Below are 12,236 nucleotides of genomic sequence, written 5' to 3'. Positions count from 1 at the left end.
TGTCATGAACAGATCATGTCATATAGAAGTAGTATTTAGGTAGAAAGTATTGAAACTTACATATCCATAATGGCCTTTCCGAGAACAGTTGTAGCAGTATACTAAGGCTGATCGTCCAAAATAGGTCTTTGGCCTCTTGGGTGGTCCAGGTTTGGTCTGCAACACAGGAATTTGTGAAAGTTCTATTTTAAATTCAAATCTTAAAACAAAATCTTGCCCTTTCCAACACAATTCTTATCAAGTGAGGAAAGAACTCCTTTGAAGTGGTGGTTGTAAAATTTTCTACTGGGGATCCCAGCTACTATAAATGTGAACTGTCATCATTAAGAGTTGTTCTTGCAATGTTTGTGCTTATAATACGACAATGCATCTCAATTCAAGTCTTACTTTTGTACGTTAACGCAGCATGGAGGTGAGCCTAGGTTCTCAAAGGGTATGCTATCAGAATGCAAGGTCATGTAGCTCCCACCATGCTGTAAACACTGTAATACTGGGTCTAAGAATGGACTGTGTACCTGCTGCTTATTTTATTTTTATTTTAATTTTTTTTGTGCCTGCTGTTTAAAGAACAGGCTAAGTATGTAGATGTTGACTAGTAATCAAGTAATGAATTACTATTATTATTATTATTGTTATTTTGCCACAGCAACTCATGAAGGCTACTACGTACTAAGGCACAGAGAAAATGATTTGAGCTAATCAAGGGAATAGTTATCATATTCTCATACCAATGAAACCAAGAATCTTTTTAGTAACACATACAATAATGTCTGCATATTTGTTTCTGGCATGAATAATTAAATTTTTTATATAATATTTTATTTCCCTCCCCAATTACATGCTAAAACAATCTTTCACCATTAAAAAAAGTTTTGAGTTCCAAATTCTATCCCTCTCCCCTTTCCTCCTTCTCTGACAGAGTAAGCAATCCAACATAGGTCACACATGCAATCATGTAAAACATTTCTGCATTAGTCATTGTGCACAAGAAGATTCAAAAAAGAAAGAGAGAAACAAAGTGAAAAACAGCATGCTTTAGTTTGTATTCAAACAATATCAGTTCTTTCTCTGGAGGTGGAAAGCATGCTTCATCATTAGTCTTTTGGGATTGGCTTGGATCACTGTATTGCTGAGAATAGTCAGGTCATTCACAGATGATTATTACATAATACTGTTATTACTGTGTACAATATTCTCCTGGTTCTGCTCACTTCACTTGCATCAGTTCATGTAAATCTTTTCAGGTCTTTCTGAAATTGTCCTGCTTGTCATTTCTTATAGCACAATAATATTCCATCACAATTATATACCACAGCTTGTTTAGCCATTCCCTAATTGATGGGCATCCCTTCGATTTTCAATTCTTAGCCCACAAAAACAGCTGCTATAAATATTTTTTTTGTACAAATAGGTGCTTATCCCTTTTATGGGATGTCTTTGGGGTACAGATCTAGCAGTGGTATTACTGGATCAAAGGGTATACATAGTTTTATAGCCCTTTGATCACAGTTCCAAATTGCTCTCCTGAATGGTTGGATCTGTTCATAACTCCACCAATGGCACACTGGTGTCTCAGTTTTGAATAATTTAACTTCTAATATCCCTATTGATATCTTTCTGAAACAATGCTAATTTTTCTATTAATACTGGTGATATTTTAAAAATTTCCTTCTCATCTTCTTTTTTTTTTATGGTAAATCTTCATGAATGGATAATCTATACTCTCTTTTACTTTAAAATCCCTTGCCTTTTTGTCCTATTGCTGATCACACCCTGCCAGACTTCAACCCTGGATTACATCCATCATCTACCTCCTTCACTCTTATTCAAGTGCTGTTGAATAGGGATGGAGTACTGATTATTAACTTGTTTCCCCCTTCCAAACTTCCCTGTTACTGCTGAGGTCAACACCATATTCTCAGTTCCTTAGGCTTTCACCCTAGGTGTCATTCTCTACTCCCATCTATCACTTTGCATACCCATCTGTTGCTAAGGCCTGTCCATTTGTCTCCATATGTCCCCTTCTTTCCTCTGATACTACCACCACCCTGATGCAGGTCTTTATTCCCTCATGCTTGGATTACTGCAATACCTTGCTGGAAGGTCTGCCTGACACAAGTCACTCCTTACTCCACTCTATCTTCTATTCAGCTGTCAAAAGTGATTTTCTCAAAGTGCAGGTCCAACAATGGCAACTCATATTCAATAAACTCCAATGACTCCCTATTACCTCCATCAAATATAAAATCCTCTGTTTGGCATTAAAGTCCTTTATAACCTAACACCCCCTACCCCAAATTTATCCAGTCTTCTTACACCTTACAAGCCCCACATACTCTTTGACCCAGTGACACTATCCTTCTAGCTGTTTCTACAACAAGACAATTCATCTTCAGCTCTAGGCATTTTCTCTGGCTGTCCTTCCGGCCTGGAATGTTCTTCTTCCTCATCCCTGGCTCCTGGCTTTCTTCAAGTTCCAGATAAAATCCCACCTTTTACAGAGAGCCTTTTTCAATCTCTTTTAACCATAATGCCTTCCCTTTATTAATTATTTCCTATTTATCCCAAACACAGTTTGTTTGTTTATATTTGTCTACCTGTTGTCTCCTCATTAGACTGTGAGCCCCTCAAGGGCAGGGAATGTCTTTTGGCTTTCTTTTATGCCCCATGCTTAGCGTAGTGCTTGGCACACAGTAATAAATGCTTACTGATTGACTAAGTACACTATACATTTCTGTTATAATCTTATAGGAAAGGGAAATTATAGAGATCTAATGATGGGATTACAATGAGTTACAGGTTTCAAAATGTTGAAAGAAGCCTCAGAATTAAAACCCTAAGGAAGAGGAAAAGAAAAAGAAAAAGGATAACTTGTATTTCATGTATTTCTACTTGATTGCAAAAAGATTCCAATGGAAACCAATTTTACTTATAAAGATATTGTTTAAGAGTATGAAGGATTTTGGCAATGCCAGTCTACATTTAGCGGACTGTAATCTCAAAGTGGTTAGCAGTACAATGAGGTAAATTTAAAAAACTAAAGGGATCACAGGCTGCATTAATGTATTATTGTGTTCAATATTATTGTGTTTCAAGTGAGAAAAGTAATATTCCTGTTGTACCCAATCATGGTCAAGGCACATCTGGAAAACTGTTCATTTCTGGACACCATATTTTAGGAAGGATAGTGAAAAACTCTAGTATGTCCAGGAGTGCCACCAGGATTGTGAGAGGACTTAAAATGGCATCACACTGGTTGAGCGTGGTTGAGCTGATTGAACAATCTAGGGATGTTTAACCTGAAAAAGAGAAGACTCAGAGGAAGTATGATGGTTGTTTTAAAAAACATGAAGAGTTATCATATTGAAACAAATTATTTTGCTTGACCTTGAAGGGCAGAACTAGAAAGCAATGGCTGGCAAATTTTGATTCACTAATAAGGCTTTAACAGTCCATAATTTCATTAATGTTAGACATTCCTTCCATAAGTGCAGATCCTAGCTCAACAAATCAAGAGGCATTTATTAGGTGCCCATTACGTGCCAGGCATTGTGCTAGGTTTTAGAGATACATAAAGGTGAGTTTGCTGCCCTCAAGGCAGCTTATGATCTCCTGGGGGAACGTGTGTTTGCAGATAAGCAAACATAGGACACTGAAGAATAAATACAAAGTGGCTTATTTTTGTGGAGTGGGGGAGACTAATAATATGAGGGAATCAGGAAAGGCATTTTAAAGGAAATGTACTTTAGCTAGAAGTTTTAAGAAGCTGAGGTGAGGGACAGTATTCCAGGGAGAGGAGCTGCCTATGCAAAGGCACAGAGATACAAGATGGAATCTTGTAGAGGAGGAACAAGGCAGGCCGATTTGGCTGGAGGATAGAGTCTGTGAGGTGGAGTAGTATGTAGGCAGCCTAGAAGGAGAGGCTGGAGCCAGATTGTGAAGGGTTTTTAATTCCAAGCAGAGGTGTAGGTATTTTAGCCTAGAAGCAATGGGAAACCACTAATGCTTCTTGAGCAGGGGACTGACATACTTTCAAATCCAATGAGCTGAATACCCATGTCCTGCCATAAATTCTCTGTAAGGAGGCCACTACATGTACTAGAGGACTTCCTCCAGCTGTTCTGGACATTATGTGTATACCAGTGCAGTCCTCATCTGTCCATCTGTTATCTCTTGTACTTTCTACATGTCCAGCCTGCTTCCTTTCCTGATCATGTATTTGCTGGATGACATCTTTTAGAAAACTCTCATTCTGGTATCTTATTGTATGGAGGCATCCCTTGTTCTCGAAGGCTATGCTAGTGAAGTGTAAGTAGGACAGTTTTTACTCTTCTGGATGGGCTTTTAAACTAATGTATATGAAGCGGCTCATCAGTAGAGGCTAGCTATTTGGTGAAAAACCCTTTAGCCAATGTAGCCCATAAAACAAAGAAAAACACAAGGTGGTCCTCAGTCTTATGTAGGCCTCTCTGCTTCTGCTACTACAGAAGCAGAGTGACGGCAAAGGAAGCCACAGGTGCTAAGAATTACACAATTTTCATATTGTCTCCACTCCACCAATTAAATCACAATTTAGGGGAAGACCCTAGAAAGTTAAATGGACTGCTTGAGGTGGATTTATGGGAATACGTGGGTAGAATGAATCTGCACCACTGCAAGGATTATAAATCCATAAAAGCACTGACGAATCGTCTATACCACCTCTCATATGCAAATTTTCTTTACAATTAACTACAGACTCTTTGCCTTATCACTTTCTCCACTGGGCTTTGATCCATGATCAGCAGCCATAAAGCATCACTGGAAGCTGCGGCTAAAAAAAGGAGAGAGGAAGTTTTCTTCAGAGAGCAATTTGGGATCACTGAAAGCTGTGAACCATCTTCATTTCTGGGCCTGGTTCATTGTCCACCTGCATGTATCTGTCTAAGACATATGTACTGATGGAACAGCTCAATAAAGGTGTTCTATAATGAGTCCATTAAATGTGCAGGATGAATGTCCATCCAGCATATATTGTAGTCTAGTTAATGGGCATTCTTTATTTACTTGGTCTTTCCTGTGTGTAATGTTAAGTTGGACAGTTTTGACTGGATATAGAGCTCACTAATCCTGTGCCTGATGCAATTAGGACAGTATCTTTCATCCACAGACAGAAATATATGGAGGACGTCATCACTTTTAGGGAATCCACTTCTATTTGGACTCCATCCTGGACATCTTCCATAAAAGTGACAAACTTCTTTGGTGACCATATATCCTCCTGTTTTATGCCTCACTTGATAGTGATAATCAGAGGATTTATTGAATAAAGTTCTCTATGTTACCGACTCTATCAAAGGATCTTATATGATCTTAACATATGCACAAGAGAAGAAGATAACAGAACACTTCTGAATAACTATCACAAACACATTTGTGTTCATTTTATTGTAAACAATTAAAAATAGCTGATTTGTAGTTAGTTTCTTAAACTCTTAAATGCTGATAAAATACTTTATCCAGCTCAGTAATTATGCAGAGATATTTATTTATTAACTGACCAAATCAAATGAAATCTGTTTCAACCCAACTGTTTAGTATTTCATGATGATTTTCTCAGTAAGAATCACAAAAAGTTAGAGGTAGGTGGGATTTGAGAAATATCATTAAATCCAAGACCCCTATTTAGAGATGTGAAAATCAGGAGGTTAAATAATTGCAAAAAAGATCTTTTGGGAGAACTGACTGATTTTGATGAGACTCATATCTGAAGGATTTTTGGTATAAGTTTGATTCATAGGTCAGTTATCCTTTCTGAAACAAAATAGTAGCTTAGTTTTTTCTTTCTCAAGAGTACTGTTTGTATACTTTAAAAATTTAGTTAAATTTTATATGTGTGTGATAATAATTATAGAAATATGTAACTTCACAGAGTAAAGTCTACAGTTCACATTATATAATTTTTCTATTAGTAATTCCTGGCAACTTGGAATGCTACTTTTCTGACAGAGAGAGAGAGAGAGAGAGAGAGAGATAGAAAGAGGTTGTTTTCTTGAGATATTAAAATAGTGGCTATGGAGAAACCTCAGAATCTTTACCTAGAAGATTTTGTGTTTCTGGTGCCTAAGTTTATTATTTTATGAATCTAGGTACCTGACCAGCAGACGGAAAACTAGATTCACATAAAACCATTTAGAAGTTATGGAGAAGACAAGAATGGGGGGCATTTCCATCCTTCTCTGGTCTCTGCAGCTTTGCTCTTACTAATGAAGCAATGTGCCAGGAACATTATATATACCTAGTTATTCTCCTGAACAAGTGGCATCCCTAATGCCTTCTTTCAATACTTCTATTTCAATCCTTACCCAACCCAGCAAAGTCCATATTCACTGTTTGTGAATAGTATACAAAGCAACTAGCAGGCATTCTATAAACATATGTTTGATAAGCTTGTCTGGCCATGGAACATGAAAGAAAGGGACCAAGGAACGTTTTGGTGTGCAAGAAAGAATTGGTAGTAGACAATATACCCAATACTCTGATATCTTCACTACATCCACAAAACAAATTGGGTGCTCTGGAATGCTGCATTAACTCTTTCAGGTCACTAGTACTCTGTAAGAAATTACTGTTTTTGAATACTAAATGATTGGAACAGATCAATAAAAGACTTCCACAAGCACTCAATGTTCCCAGAATGTAGTTTATACATTGGGAAAATCTTAAACAAACATGTGACATTCAGTGTCAACAGAAACTCAGCAGTACAGTATCAGCCACAAAGATACCCTTTGCTAAAGATTTGCCAGCATGTTTGTACATGTTATACCTTTTATTTACAAAGAGTGATCTGGTTCAAAACCCTCAAGTTTAACACCACTGTTTATATATGCCCCTGGATGAAATGCAAACATTTGGATGTTCATTCATCTGAATAATGTCACCAGTGAAAAACTTCCATTATTGCTAATAAAAAAATAGCAGCAGTATTTATATTGTGCTATGAGCTTCCAAACTGTTTCATAATAATTAATTAGTAAATGACATGACAAATGCTATCTCCATGCTCTCTTTTTAATAAACTATCATGCACCAGGCACTCAACGAGAATGAAATGAAATCAGCATAGATCTCACCTAATTAGAGAACATCTCCATATTAGAATACAGTATTGAAAACTCAGTAATGATTTTCAGTGGACAAGTTCTCGTACTATGTTCTAACAAGACTCCTCAGGCTTACTGAATGTCTCTGAAATATAAGTTTGTGGGACTTTATACTTCTGCCTCAGGGCTATGTCTTTATTTTTAATTAACAGAAAATGTCCAATTTGTGGGGGGATGTTTAAATTGATTAGTTCCAGTTCAGACTACAATTATACATGTCTACAACTTACAAAAGTTAAATGCAAGGGGAACAAATTTTTTAAAAAATTTTAAGTTCAAAGAGTATATATCTGAAGAGTATTATCCAATGGGTGGGTACCAAATGAAGTATTTATGAAAGGTAGTGCCTTATTGTCATAATTTTTGGGGGGTTACAAACATTTAAATAATCTATATTTGCAGGGTGATATCTTGGAGATTACTTTACTATCAATATATAGAAGTAATAACTTGGTAGATAGCATTACCTATGAAAGGTCCATCCCCATCTGCTATTCTTGCTGAAAGCTTTTCATGCCCCAGTAAACTCAGTAAATATCAGAAGATAAAGCATAAGCCTACTACGCCACGGATTTACTTCTAATGTCTCCTCAAAGTGCAGCCCGATGCAACGATTACAAATGATTTTCTTCTAATGTCATTTTACATAACCCTTTTTTCTGCATGAGTAGTTAGTGCCGAATGAATGAATGAATGCCATTAAAACAGTTAATCATTATCTGGGACAGTGGCCTTCCTCCCTCCTCAACCAGGAATCTCCATGACAAAGGCCAAGAGACCAAAACGTCAGGGCTGCCTCAGTGTCCTATTTCGAACAGTAATTTTTTATGTAAATGAACCTGCTGGGCAGCTCCTTCTGTGACCTTGAGATGCCCTTATCTAAACTGACTATGATCCAATGAGGCCTTGCATCTAGTTGAAGCTCATTATTACCTAGGATATGCAATCAATTTCACTAATTAAAGAGAATTTTCTACTCTAAAGAACACAAAACAGATTTATTTTTACATCCATTCATATGGTTTAAAGATTAGACTATATGTTTTTATTAATTAGCCAAGTTTGCCATATGCAAAAATGTAAATATAAAAAACAAAAACTAAGACCTGAATGTTTTACATTCAACATAAATTATACAGTCAACTACGTATACACGTTATGGTACAAAATTTAAATTACATAGTAGAGCTTAGCTCTTTTCTAAACTTGTTACTGTGCTAAGTACCAAAATTCTTAAATAGGTATGATTTCATGTCTAAGAGTAGCCTTATTATTTCAACGTATTCCAAATCAATTTATTCTTCAAGTGTCATCTACTATATGACATAAAAATGCAAATATTTTAAAACATCTGATCCAATCAGTTTTACTGAGCCACTCCAAACCAAAAGCTGAAACAACCTACTGACATGGTTTTGACAACTGAATAAAAAGAGTTGCAACTGCCTACTAGCATTTAGCTATTAACCAAGGTCACACACAAATCTGCTTATAGTTTGCAGCCTATATTTATAATACACTTACTTTGTTTCTGCCAAAGAATACTGCTTTTTTTCCTTGACTACCCACGAGACTGGCCACACTTTCCCACATATTATACTGGCTTTGTGAAAAATAAATTTAGGAGTGTCCTCACACCTCAATAGTGGGAAGGTCAAGAAGAGGGACAAACTTGAGAATGCAACTCATTCTTTATACGGAAAAAATAAAGAATGGTGGTCTACCAAAACAATTTCTGTGGGTTGTAAAAAGGACAAAGAACAACTAAAAGAAGATAGCTCAGCTTTACTTTAAATTTCCTTCCTGCTGCAGGGTTTCAGTCCCAATATTTGTAATAAAGAGTGACTGGGTATGGAATTAGCTGGAAGCAAGGAACCCTGTGTCCTGTTTTAGGTATGTCCATTTTTTTCGGTTGCTTTTGGACAAAGCCTTTACCTTCTGTACTTATCTTTATATGGAAAAAAAGTAATGATTTACTTTGCTTTACAGATATATGTTTTTTAAAAAAATTAGCAAAAGACTGTGGAAAGTGTTAAAGTTTCAATTTTCTTCTCAGAAAAAACAAACTCAAACATAGTTATATTCCAGTGGACATTACACATTATTTTCTCCATACATCAAAATCTTCTGTTGAGAGCCACTGTACTAGTGTCATACACATAATATTTTGTGTGATTTAAAAAAAAAACCCAACCATGTCATGTACCCTACAGACTCTCAATCCATTGGGTAATTCTTTAATTAGGCAGATTTCTGAAACCTGTATTATGTACACAACAGACTGGAACGTCTCCTTTGGAGCATTTTCTAGTCTATCGGGTGATTACATCATTAAGCCACACATGCTACGTAGAACAAATCCCTTATGAAAATTCATGAAAAAATGTACAGCACATCATTAACATGTACAAGTCATATATGCTTTTGATATTTTGGCTGATTTTTAAAAATCCACATGAAACAATTAGATAAGACCATGTAAACATCAGAAAGGTGTTGCTGGTAAAAAAGGAAAAACGCTAAAATTGCATTTCTCATTGTTTGGCTAGGGGTTATTTATTTTACTGGATGATATGTTATTGAATAGAAATATTCATTCTAAATACAGCAGAATTGCTTTATTGCTTTGATATTTGGCACATACAGTTAAATCCCCCTCCCCCACTGGGACATTCAAGTTCTAAAAACCAAAGGGCTAAAACTTGTAAATGACCACAGTGATACCCATTATGGTTATTCAAGCTACGGCTTTCTAAATATATATGTCTTCTTTTGAACACATACACGTGGTGTCAGTGTGAGATTGTGTGTGTATATCTTCAATCACACAACGCTCCCCTAACACAGAACAGATATCAATTGCTGTATAAATTCCACTGTTGAAGATGTAGATAATAATTATTATTATTTTTATTTCTAAAGTATTAAAGCACTAGACAAAATCTGAAAAACTACTTCATGGAGAACAAAATATAAGTATCTGGTAATGTGCAATGCAGGAAGGGAAACATTAATTTTTTTGGTAGAAGAGAACAAAAATGAAAATCTCAGTAAGTAGAGAACAATGAGCATATGCAAGACAGTAGGGATAACAGTAATTCACTCTCTGAATGCTCCAAAATCTTCATGGCTTAAAAAGCATCCCAATTTTCTCCAAAGGTGGTGGCATTTATTCACTGGCCCATAGCTAATTTTACATGGAATGCAAAAATGTTAGTTTAAGTTTAATTTACCACCCTATTTAAATATTTCCAATGTAGCGCTCAAACTACAGAGCTCTCCTCTGTCGATTTTAATTTTAAAGTAAGTTAGCAAAGGCTTCCTTCTTAATCCCCCAGAGACTACCTACATAGTGACACAAACGCCAAATTTATGACAGCAACATAAATGCTCTTCTTAAGTAATATGCAACATTAAGTGAAATCGTTTCCTGGAAAGATATTATAGGTATCTATATTTTATTTGCCATCTTAAACATATCTGGGTCTTTATGACCTTATTTTTAAAATGTATTTCCTTTTTATATTTCCTGGTGCAAATGGACTGCATAAATAAGCAATGTGCTATGAGGCTTCAGACTAGCCGATAAACCCTTTCAATTTTCATGCCAGCTTCTTCTTTTGTAATTCAAATCTGGTTGAAAACTGGCAGCTCTGAAAACTGAAACAAGCGCTGCCACAAATACCTTGTAATGCTATCGACCTTGTCTGCCCATGCAGTGAGAAAGGGGGATGCGTATGTGTCTGCAGTCATCCAGATAACACAACTCATTTTTTTGGGGGGATAACAGAAACCAGCCCCGGACTGTGCACCCAAAGCAGTCATTACCAGGCAAGCCGGAGAATAAGTCTCTTCAAAATACACAGTACATTTAAAAACCATATACAAGGCTCAGCCACTGCTTTCATTACCAATTTTAATTTAGCTCCTTCAGTTTGCCAGCCAGATAAACTCTTTAGTGCTGTTTTTTAATCTATTTGCCACATTTTATGTTTAAGATTATAGTAATATGGGACAGGAGAAGGAATCACTTTTAGGGGAAATAAAGAAATAGATCCGTTTATCAGCGCCCATCAGAAAGTTCATTAATCAGCCAGGCTTTGTGCCCTCTAAATTGAAAGGTTAAATAATCCTCTCAGGAATATTTCTCGGCCCCTCCGCCAATTGTCCAGAGAGGAGCTGCCATTCACAGCACTCGGGATCGGTGACAGGGTATTTTACCACTGTTTGGACCTCAAACAATGATGGACAAATGGCCTGGTTTACAAAGAAACCTTTTAGTACATGGATAGAAAAGGACCACAAGCTTTGAAGCCTGTGGAGGGATGAGGAGGGCGTGGAGAAAGGATGTGGGGGGAGGGGATGAGAAAGGAAGAAAACACACACACAAACACATGTGTGCATAAATCCATGTATATTTTATCTTGATTTTTATTAGTGACTGAAACATATATATTAGTATATATTAAAGCTATATTAAAAGATATACACAGAAAACATATTCAAATATATGTATACATTTTGTATCAAACTGTATACAAACCTATTAGAACTAGTTGTAAAATCAGAAGATAAATGTAACCAAACAAACCCCAAGGTTTTAATTTTTACTGTTATTTTAAATGACTCACAGCCTTCCTTTTTTTTTCTAAGTTCTGCTTACTCTAATGAAATACTCTTAAACACAAGATACAAAAGCTGGAAATAACATAGCTGCAACAAGCCACTCAAAAGGCAGGAGTGATGGTGTTAAAACATGCTCAATTTTGTCTGTTAGTCTCAGAATAATAAACAAATATAAAATAAAAATGCTAATTGAAGGGATGCAAATCACATACTTTAAGACAATGTTTAAATTCTTTACTCCCTTATTTGCTGCAATTTCAACATAGCTAAAGAAATCCAGAAAATATTTTACAAAGATCTAATATCATAACATCTTCCCAAGAATTTTGTTGGTTTTTTGGCTTTAGTAATATGCAGGCATTCATGCACCATTAAATCTAAGACTGCAAGGGTTTTACTTGAAGTAGAAAAACCTGAGAAGTTATTTTTTTCTTACTTGTAAATAGGAGATTAAGATGATTTATT

At 36.0% G+C, this 12,236-nt stretch overlaps 1 protein-coding gene across 3 annotated transcripts in view; it reads right to left on the bottom strand.

Annotated features, from left to right (window-relative positions):
- ZCCHC7 (zinc finger CCHC-type containing 7) overlaps window positions 1–12,236 on the bottom strand; it is a 278,477-nt gene that overhangs the window by 10,888 nt on the left and 255,353 nt on the right. For all 3 annotated transcript variants that reach the window (XM_027859088.1, XM_027859089.1, XM_027859090.1), the window contains exon 7: window positions 61–156. In XM_027859088.1, the coding sequence (XP_027714889.1) occupies window positions 61–156 (96 nt within the window). The remainder of the gene's footprint in view (window positions 1–60; window positions 157–12,236) is intronic.

Source organism: Vombatus ursinus, unplaced genomic scaffold, assembly GCF_900497805.2.
Source record: "Vombatus ursinus unplaced genomic scaffold, bare-nosed wombat genome assembly UNPS02014158.1, whole genome shotgun sequence".
Classification (NCBI taxonomy): domain Eukaryota; kingdom Metazoa; phylum Chordata; class Mammalia; order Diprotodontia; family Vombatidae; genus Vombatus; species Vombatus ursinus.
Note: the sequence above shows the minus strand (reverse complement) of the source record. Positions and strands in the feature narration are given on the sequence as shown.